The sequence below is a fragment of the Gastrolobium bilobum genome, unplaced genomic scaffold (assembly GCF_033153095.1).
Source record: "Gastrolobium bilobum isolate Gb01-03AN ecotype WA unplaced genomic scaffold, APGP_CSIRO_Gbil_v1 utg34810, whole genome shotgun sequence".
Classification (NCBI taxonomy): Eukaryota; Viridiplantae; Streptophyta; class Magnoliopsida; order Fabales; family Fabaceae; genus Gastrolobium; species Gastrolobium bilobum.
In genome coordinates this window covers 71,020-82,212 of record NW_026895720.1, presented here as the reverse complement: position 1 = coordinate 82,212, position 11,193 = coordinate 71,020, and the positions used below count along the sequence as shown (strand labels likewise).

Here is an 11,193-nt window from a genome sequence, read left to right as displayed (position 1 = left end):
TTGATAATCTATGAAAATTTTAAATGTAATAAACAATTTATTTCAACAAAAAGGATAGAATATTGTTACTAGCAAATAATGTTACTATCTACGTCACTACTATATCTTATTTGAAGTGAACCATATCATCCTCTCAGTTAACATCACCGTTTCCAACAGTGTATTGAGAGTAACTAGAAATTGAACTCATCATCAACTTTTCAAGGAAGTTGTCATTGGCAAGAATAATTTTTATTAAAGAAACAAGACATGTTTCTATTCTGAATTTGAATCTCATAAAGGAAGTTTCTTCAAGACAATAATCATCAGAAAGGTAAACATGAACTAATCTCTCACCAACTAGTGGAAAAGGGTAGTGATGTTGGACATGTTATATGAGGTTTCAATACTTAGTGATGTTTGTAGTCAGACCGAATCCAAATGGAAATAGAGGATCATAATGTTTATCACCAACATTCATTGGGAGCTGATCAACTGTCTTGAACCACGTTCTTGCGAGCTTGCCGGTGAATTCAAAGTCGCCGTAGAGAAGGTCAACAACGCCTTGACCTTCAGTGCCGGGAAGCCATGCAGCTACAAGTGCATCTATTTTTGGTAGATATTGCTGAATCACAACTGGGCGACCAGTGATGAGAACAACAATACATTGAATTGACCCACATACATTGGTTATAGTGCTTGGACCTGGCTCAGCTATAGTTAGATTCAAACTGTCACCAAATGTTTCAGCATAACTGTGTTCTCCCACAACAACTATTGCATAGGAAAATTTGTTTGACTTAACAAAGTTTGCGTCAGGATTTTCATTGAAGACAACTTCTGAAGCGGGATCAACTGTTTGCTTTATAGCGTCGAGGATTGTTGTGCCTGTTAGCAAAATGGAATTCTATGAGATATTCTGAAATTATCCCACAAAAGGAAACTATCATCAAATATCTCGATATGAATGTTTTTCGTGTCAACCCTTGCAGGATTAAGAAGACTCAAAACTGAGATTTTGACTTGTAAATGACTAAATTAAATTATGAATTGATCAAAGGCTTGAAAGTAACCCATGCAGTTATTGGATTTTAGGTAGAGATGGAAGAAATGAGAGAGAATTTTAGACTAACAGAGATTGAATATACTAGTATTAGACATTTAGACTCTTAATTGTACATATTTTAACAGAAACATAGAACAATATGTACAATCTCACAGCCACAGTGGAAGAAGATTTTAGAATAGTAGCTTTTCAGAGTATTTTTTTTCAGACACCAACATTAAATGTGTTGACTTACCTGTTGTGAGATTATTGCCACTAAGCCCCTGCCAGGTAATTGTCCATCCTCCACATTGATAACCCAAATTGTCAGCATTACTTCCTGCCACCAGTATTTTCGCAGCTTTCTTGGGAAGGGGAAGCAGAGGCTTCTCAGCAGATTTACCATTCTTTAGCAACACTAGGGATTTCCGTACAGCTTCCCTTGCTAACTCTCTATGTTCCTGTTTAAGACATGATGCTTGATCAAGAAACAAACTCTTTCCATTTGAAAAGAAAGCAAAGAGTATCCAGCATATGTTCACATGACATCCCTAAGAAAATGTACCTTGCTACCCAGTTGGTTCACCAGGCTTAAATCAGCAATTGGAGTTTCAAATAGACCCATGGTAAATTTTACTCTTAAGATTCGTGCCACTGCATCATCAATCCTGCTCATCGGGATAATGTTGTTCTTTACTTGATAGGTTAGGTCATCAATGAACTCCGTGAAGTTATAGGGAACCATAATCTGTAAATAATGCAAATGTCAAAATAAAATGTAAATTCATAATATTATGTTCCCAGATTCAAGAAACATTTTATATCTCTTTCTTCTTTTTTTACTCCTTCAAAATGACAGCAATATTTACCATATCAATTCCAGCACTGACACCAGCTTGAACAGAGTATGAATAGTTAGCATGAGGAGGAGAGGTAATACGGTCAATACCCTGCCAATCTGATATGACAAAACCCTAAAAGACAGGAGAGAAAACACATCATAAGAAGCATCTTTTATTTTTATTTTATTTTTCCTTTTCTCTTTTCTGACTTATTCACTTCAATTTTTAGATTAGAGAACCAATTAGACAAATTTTATTACCCTGAACCGCAGTTTGTTCTTGAGGTAACCAGTGATAAGATCTCGATTAGCATGCATCTTCTTCCCATTCCAGCTAGAGTACGAGATCATTACTGTTGAAACCCCCTTGATGATAGAGTCATAGTATGCTGGCATGTGAATCTTAAGCAATCCTTTGTAACTGATCACTGTATTGTTCTCATTGATGCCCTTGGTTGTGCCACCATCTCCCAAGTAGTGCTTGGCACAAGCTGCAACCTTATTCCTGGAACAAAATAATTAAAATGAAGGGACATTTTTATCTCAGGTCTCAACAATTTATATATTAAAGTAGCATTGCTACGAGTGTTCCCAATTTGAGAATATGAAAAATAAAAAATAAAAAAACTGCGTGCACGCTTTGTGGCCAAGGCCTTCTATACAATCAAGTTCCAACTAAATAATTCAACAGAAAATCATATTTTTTTTGGTACATGGAAGTCATATCTTTACATCATGTAGATTGACATTTGGATGGTCTTAGCCATTGGGATGCAAAAGCTGGACCCAACCATCCAAATGGTTAGTGCAACCAAATGTCTAGGACCATCCAAAAGTAGCTTTGGGGTTCACCATCTTTTCTATTTCTTTTTCTTCTCCTTTATTTTTTACCCTTTTCACTGTATGCAAAAGCTGGTGAGCCCAACCTTTATGTTCTGTAATTAATTGAAGCTATAATTGATAGGGTAATACATGCCCACGGTAAGGTCTGCCCCATTAAATCAAAACATCATAATATTGTCCAGAATGATATCTATCATTTGAAACTGAAATTTCAAGCATTGATAATGTAATTTTGCTTATACAAGGAGTAAATGTAGTAAAACTTCTACCCAGACATACGCAAGACAAAAACAAAGGTAATTAAGAAAACCCATAAATATAATATAATGCTGTTCAAAGAATTTATAAATTTGTTTCATGTTCTGGACAAATTGAATTTTCTAATAATTAAACAAGTCCTTGATAAAAGAACACCAACCTTACAAGACTAATTACCACCATCCAACATAGATGCTTTTGGAAGTTTATATATAGAAAATTCAAGGATAACCCATTTATGCATTAAATCATATTCAGCCGATCTATACAATAAAACTATTTTCCGCAATATGAGTTACTAACAAAATCTTACTTTCCAGCAACATAGGGAACTCCTTTAAAGGAATTCCCAGGAATATCTCCCTGCAAACCAGGTATAATTTCAGTCATGGTTCGGACAATCTTAGGGTCTTCGCTGTAGCTTTCGTAGCAACGTCCCCATCTTGGATCTCTGCAGACCTGTGGATGATTAGTCAATCAACATATTAGTAGACTTAATCAATGTTATATGTGATCTGAAAACATAATACTTAAATGTAGCTTAATTACCGCAATACATGGAGCAAAGACATATGGAATTCCAGTAGCTCTAACTTCAAGGGCAGTTGCATCTCCAATCTTTTTTATGAGCACCGGATCCCTAATAAACAGTAGATTTCATTAAAATAAAAGGAAAATAAGAAGATGAAGAAGAACAAGAAGAAACATTCATTTTAAAGATCCCAAAACCACTGAAGAAATGCATTAAATTGTTGGGTTTGGGGTTTACTGAAAATGTTCACTGGTTCAAATATAGCTTCCAAAAGTATTATTACTTCATTAGGATTTGGAAAATTGCAAACCATTCCATTTACTAATTATCAAATATGAATGATTACTCTCTTTTTTTTTTGAATCATTTCATCACTACTCATTCCTGCATATACATATACTTGCCTAGTAACTCCAAGCCCAACATTGTGAGGAAACACGGTAGCATTGTAGACATTATTGTGGCCATGAACTGCATCTATCCCATAAATCATCGGAATACCAAGGGGAGTAGACAAAGCTGCATTTTGCATCTGATTCACCATTTGCACCCAGGTCTCAGCAGATGCCTTTGGAGCTGGAACACTCCCTCCCCCACTCAGCACACTCCCTGCTCATCAATAATAAGATGCATATCTATAATGTTACCTCGTTACAGCAAAAAATTAAAAAAAAAAATGCCCTTAACAGAAATCCATCACACACAGAAAAAGAGGACAAATAGATTTGAATAGAGATTTGATGAGTGCTAACCAATGAAGTACTTCTTAATCACATCAGAAGTAGCAACACTCCTTTCAATCTGTGTCATTTGGCCTATCTTTTCCTCTAGAGTCATTCTCTTCATCAAGTCTTTGACTCTAACATTCATTGGCATCTTTGGGTCTTTATACTTCATGTATTCTGCTTCTGAAAATGAAACCAGACAGCACAATAGCATAACACCCACAATGGGTATTAAAGACCTCCCCATTTTCAGCTTCAACACCCAAATCTATATGCAATCTGCAGAATGCAAAGAAGGTGAGAAAATTGAAAATAACCAAAACCCGTTTCAGCACCTGAAACAAATAGTAGTATTGAACTCAAGAAAGTAACAGAGACACACAAGAACTGAAATCTTTGCAAAATACCAAGAATATGTAACCGCATTAACATAACAATAATCCAGCGAGAGCAAAACAAACATGCACTTTAAAAACCCATTACAATGCAGGGTACAGTACAGCCATTAAAGAAGGTTAACAAGCACAGGGAGAAAAGAAACACTCACATGCAACAATGAGCTCAAAGTAGAGCAAGAGAAGGCACCAGGCACATAAAAATCCAAATATAATGGACTTGGTTTGAGGGAGTAGGCAATAGGTGAGGTCGTACATATAGAGAGAAAAAAAATATAGAGAGAAGAGAGAAAGAGAGAGAGAGAGAGAGAAGCAGCCACCGGTCCCACCCACCCTGCAGAATCAATAGCATTTGCGGTACCCAACTAATGTTTTTCTTATTATTATTTTCTTAAATTGTTTTCGTACATTTATGAGTTTGATAATTTTTATATAAAATTATTTTCTACATACATAAAAATATATTGACGAATAATATGAAATGAAAAAAAAAAAAATGAGCTACATATATTTTTATCATTTTTATTTGCTTACTATCTACACGAAAGAGACATTAAATCTCATATTTATTTAGTTAAATTTTCTTTACAGGTCAGTGATTGGCCATTAAAACACGCTTTGCATATTCGGTGCCGCACGAAGGGGGTTCAAGTTTTCAACAAATTTTCCTAACGTGTGAATGCATATCAACCCAATGACATAGAGAAGGCTAAACCGAATGCTATAATTGTTATTGTGATAACTCTATCATTATTACTATGTGTTATGAAATATAACCATATCCTAATTACCTATGACTCAATTATGCTAACAACATGAAACGATAAAGATAATAAGGATAGAATCCTCATCCCTACAAAAAAGGAGTTGAATCTTACTACACCTGGGAGATTTACATCGCCCAATAAGTAACTCTTATAAATACAAGGTTTAAAATCTTTAGGTACGCATTCTGAACTCATCTACTACTGTTGCTCACACTATGCACACACACACGTCTTGGCTCTAAGCATATTGCTTGTGCGCAGTGATTGGAATATTGACTATAGGCCAACCAAGATACCTATCTATAGGGTATCTTTGAGCGCATACTTTATGGTATTACTATACGGTTCTCTAGGACCGAACATTGGCGCCGTTTGTGGGAAACGATAAATTTCAATTTCATTCCACGATGACGAATACTCGTGCAACATCCAACAATACTCAACCCCAACCACCGCATCAGTCTGCCATAGAGCGTCTCCAAGAGCTCGCCGACCCGGCCTTGGTGGATGTGCAGGTTGGAGAGGTCAACACTGAGTCATTGCACATCACGACCTGAAGCAACCCTACGACGGAGTCAGTACGTCAGCCACAACCAAATGAACAATCCAGAGCTAAGAACCACAAAGCTAACACCGCCCTGAATGCTATCCTTCCAAGGATGCAAGAGATGGAGAACAGGTTCCTGGCTCAACAGCGGTTAGATGCTCAAAGAATGGAAGCACTGAAAGCCGAGCTACGAAACCAGAACACTGAAGGCCGAGCTGGAAGGGAAGGCCGACCTGAAATAGAAGGCCAAGCTGAAACTGAGGGGCGAGAACGCCAAAACCCGGCAACTGAACTTGGTCGAGGTACTCACAATGAAAACCAATATGAAGACAGAGGTCTGGGCAACGACCAAGGAGATAACTATCTCTATGATGAAGATGCCAATGACAGCCCGTTCACCAAAAGGCTTATGAACTTGGCAATTTTGCCGAGATTCAAAAGTGCCAAAATACCTCCTTATGGCGAAAGTCAGGATCCAGACGCCCATTTAGAGGCGTTCAAGACAGAGATACTCTTCAACGGGATAACTGGACCCATCAAGGCCAAAATCTTTACGACGACCTTAACAAGTCAAGCAATGGCGTTGATAACCAGGCTGCCCAGGAACTCAATTGATTCATTCGAGAACCTGGCTCGCATTTTTCGATTGAATTTCGCTACCAGTAAAGCACACTCTATGCCTACCTATACTTTAGAACGGATTCGGAAAAAGGGAGAATGAGTTGCTGCGAAAATACCTGGATCGCTTCAAAGAAGTCGCCCTCAAGGTATGAAATTTAACTGAGCCAGTCCATCTCCAATTAATTATCACAGGATTGGATGGTGAGTCCCTATTGGCTAGATCCATCTATAAGAACACGGTCAATGACTTGGAGGAATTCATAAGGAGGTCGGAAAAATACATCAATGTCAAAGACATGCATAGGGTCTATGGAGAATCTTGAGGCCGAAGCCCAAATAGCCAAAGTCCAAATAAGAAGAATAAGGACAGAGATCGACAGGGGTCCAAGAAGGCATCCAACTCTCTCCCAAGAGGTCAGACGAACGCTCTCTGAGAACTAAGTTTGACAGCTACGCTCCTCTCAATGTCTCCAGATCTCGAATCTGGAAAGAGGTTGCTCAAAACGAGTTGCATAACGTCGAGAAACCTCGGTCCATAAAGAACAGAGGCGGCTTAGACAGAACCAAATATTGCGCCTTTCACGACCAAAATGGTCATACAACAGATGACTGTTGGGACCTCCGAGATGCTATTGAAAAGCACATCAGAGAAAGAAAGCTCAAGAATTACCTCATCCAAACTCAGGGCAAGAAAAATGGCAAGCGAAGACAACGAAGTCAAAGCAGGAGCCCGAGCCCAAAAAGGGATGATAGAAAAGACCAAGGTTAAGATCACTCTAATAAGGGAAAAAAGGCTGAAGATAAGGATGAGGAGTACCAAGAAGCTGAGTACGAATGCAATGTGATAAATGGAGCCTTAAGAGAAAGAGGTGATACTACAAATGCTAGAAGGAGATACCTAAAGGAGGTCATATCGGTCAGAGACAGACCTGCCTTCAAGGGAAGATCTGGAAAGCCCAACCTCCCCAAATTATTCTTTACAGAAAAGGACCTACAAAAGGTCGTCCCTGGCCACACTGATGGCCTAATAATCACTAGGATGCTGGTCAATTTCTGGATTAAAAGATTTTTTATCGACCCCGGAAGCTCAGCCGACATACTATTCTAGAACGCTTTCCAGAAAATGAACTTGGATGAGCAAGATCTGAAACCATGTGTGACCGAGCTAATTGGTTTTAACAGAGAATCGTCTCCCCCAAAAGGTTACATTGACCTAAAGCTAACATTGGGAACGAAAAAGGCATTCCGAGCTGGTAGAGTCCGATTCATCGTAGTGGATGCGACCTATCCTATAATGTAATCATTGGCTGACCTACGATCTACGAATAAGACATGTTAGTCTCCACCAAACACCAAGCATTGAAAATGGCGGGATAAAAAAAATGAGGTGGTCACCATACGAGGAGACCAAAAGGAAGCCTGAGAATGTTACTACGAAACACTCAGAGTATCTCAGGGCGGCTCGTCATCCCCCCCAAGAATCAGAAAAAGAGATAAAGTCTCACCCAAAGACTAATCCGTATACCCATGCGGAAATCAAGTAAACCTGGTCGTACTGGACATGAGAGAGAAGCTTCAAGCACCTCGCCCAGAGCCTCAAGGAGAGTTAGAAGTCATCAGCATAGGAGGGGATGGCAAGCGTATTTGCATGGAAGGCATCCGAGATACCAGGTATAGATCCTACCTTTTGCTGCCATAAGCTCAGAAGAAGAGGAAAATGGGCACGTAACGAGCACGTGGACGAGCTACTAGAGGCTAGATTCATCAGAGAAATACAATATACCAAATGGCTTTCCAATGTCGTGATGGTAAAGAAGCCTAGTGGGAAATGGAGAATGTGTGTGGACTACACCGACCTCAACAAGGTCTACCCGAAGGACTCGTATCCAAGGCCAAACATAGACTAGCTAGTTGACAACTCCTCAGGGTTTCAATTACTGTCATCCATGGATGCATATTCCAGATATAATCAAATCCCACTTCATCTAGATGATCACGAGAAGACCGCCTTTATATCTGAGAAGGGGAACTTCTGTTATAATGTCATGCCTTTCGGCCTAAAAACTGTCGGGGCCACATACCAAAAGATGATGAACCGAGTCTTCCAGAATCAAATCGAAAGAAACTTGGAGGTATACATCGACGATATGATTTTCAAATCAATTCGTATTGATAGACATGTAACCGACCTGAAGGAAACCTTCGAGCAATTGAGAGATCGACGAATTAGATTAAACCCGGCCAAGTGCGTTTTTGGGGTGCCAGCTGGGAAATTTCTGGGCTTCATGCTCACTAACAGGGGAATTTAGGTCAACCCTAACAAGTGCAAAGCCGTCCTGGAGATGAAAGAACCCCAGAATAAAAGAGAGATTCAGGAACTGACAGGTCGTTTAGCCGCCCTAACAAGGTTTCTTCCAAAGTTGGCTGAAAGGTCTCTACCTTTCTTTAAACTCCTCAAAAGGAGGCACAATTTGGATGGGGAGAAGACTGCAAAATGGAATTTGAAGAAATAAAGAAGTTCCTGGCCACCCCACCAGTGTTGTCGAAACCAGAGCCAGGAGAGACGTTGATCTTATACCTCTCGGTAGGGGAAGAGGCCATCAATGCCGCCCTGGTAAGAGAGACGGATAAGGGACAACAACCAATATACTTCGAAGGGTGGATGCTGCAGGGACTTGAGCTCAGATACGAAAAGCTCGAAAAGGTGGCATTCGCTCTACTCACTACTACTAGAAGGCTCCGACCTTACTTTCAGGGCCATCTAGTGATTGTACAAACCAACCAGCCCATTAGACAGATATTGCATAAGCTGGATCTAGCTGATAGGATGATCAATTGGGTCGTTGAACTTTCACAGTTCGACATATCATACAAACCTCGACATTCAATCAAGTCTCAGGAATTAGCCGACTTCATACTGGAACTTACCCCTACCAAGAGGAAGAAGCAAGAAAATGAGGACCTCTGGACAATCTATGACGATGGATCCTCAAATCCCAAAGGGAGCAAAGCCGAGGTGATAATTGAAAGTCCAGACGGGGTGTCCATGGAACACTCACTACTCCTTGCATTTCTGACTTCAAACAATCAGGATGAATATGAAGCCTTCATAGCAGGAATATTACAAGCGAAAGAGCACGGTGCTAAAAGAATAAAGATACTCAGTGACTTGCAGCTCGTGACTTCACAAGTAGAGGAAAAATACCAAGCTAAGGGTCCCCTTATGATGAAATACCTCCAACAAGTAAAGGAGCTGCTGGCTGAGTTCGAGGAAGCAATAGTGTAGTACATACCTAGAAACAAGAACAGCAGGGAGGACATTTTGTCTAAACTCACCAGCACAAAGAGCCCGGGAAACCATCGAACTGTGGTACAACAGAATATTCTGGAGTCGACTTGTGTAATGTTGATAACCGAAAATGAAGATTGGAGAAGACCAATAGTTGCCTACCTCAAAAAGGGAACCCTCCCTGACGAGGCTCTAGAAGCCAAGAAGCTAGTGAGAAGCTCAACTTGTTACACAATAGTAGAAGGGTAACTATACAAGAAAGGTTTTTACACACCTATGAAGGCATCAATGGACATCACTAGGGAGGAAAGCCTCTAGCTCGGAAAGCACTTAGAACAGGATATTATTGGTCCAACATGGAAGCAGATGCAAAGGATTATGTCAGGAAATGTGACCAATGTCAGAAACATGCACGCATTCATCATGCACCTCCAAAGGAGCTACAAACCATCACGGCACCTTGGCCATTCTACAAGTGGGGAATGGACCTGTTAGGGCCCTTTACCGCGGTTGAAGGACAACTCGAATGGTTGATAGTAGCAGTGGACTATTTCACTAAGTGAATTGAGGCTGAACCCCTCACTACCATAATCTCAGCAAGGGTTCAAAGATTTTTTGAGAGAAATCTTATAAGACGATTTGGTATTCCAGCCAAGATAATAACTGATAACAGAACACAGTTCGCCGACAAAAAGTTTCAAGAGCTGATGGCCGACTTCAAGATAAAGCACCGATTTGCTTCAATTAAGCACCCCTAGACTAACGGAGTTGCCGAGGCAGCTAACAAGGTAATCATAGATGGCCTCAAGAAAAGGTTGTTTGATGCTAAGGGAAATTGGGTACAATAGCTACACCTCGTTTTATGGGGATATAAGATGAGTACCCAAACCTCTACAGAGAAAATTTCCTTCAAGCTGACATACGGTTATGAGGCAATGATGCCAGTCGAGATCGGAGAGCCATCTTGGAGAAGGGTGCAAAGGCTGCAAGGAGGCGAGAAAGAGAATAACGAAGCTTGACTATAGAGCTCGACTTATTAGACGAAAATACGGAGAATGCCAGGTACAAAAATATGATAGAAAAATGTCTCGTGGCAACGACATTCAATAAAAATGTCAGACCCCGGTCATTCCAGAACGGTGACCTTGTAATAAGAAGAGCGAACATCGGCAACAAGAATGCCAGAGATGGGAAGCTCGACGCAAATTGGGAAGGCCCTTACAGAGTTAAGGAAAACCTGGGAAAAAGAGTTTACACTTTAGAGACAATCTCTAAAAAGCCCGTCAAATGAACTTGGAACGCGGATAAGCTCAAAGCTTGTTATAGCTGAACCTAAAGTCCGAGCTCCAAG

At 40.1% G+C, this 11,193-nt stretch overlaps 1 protein-coding gene across 1 annotated transcript; it reads right to left on the bottom strand.

The window, feature by feature from the left end:
• Positions 1-375: 375 nt before the first annotated feature.
• Positions 376-4,499, bottom strand: LOC133294154 (uncharacterized). The gene is made up of 9 exons (XM_061492808.1): positions 4,251-4,499; positions 3,903-4,107; positions 3,516-3,606; positions 3,280-3,425; positions 2,127-2,370; positions 1,894-1,998; positions 1,590-1,772; positions 1,281-1,485; positions 376-867 (listed from the first exon to the last, which is right to left on the bottom strand). The coding sequence occupies exons 1-9, from the start codon at positions 4,468-4,470 to the stop codon at positions 383-385; spliced, it is 1,884 nt and encodes a 627-aa protein (XP_061348792.1). The 5' UTR covers positions 4,471-4,499; the 3' UTR covers positions 376-382.
• Positions 4,500-11,193: the final 6,694 nt, after the last annotated feature.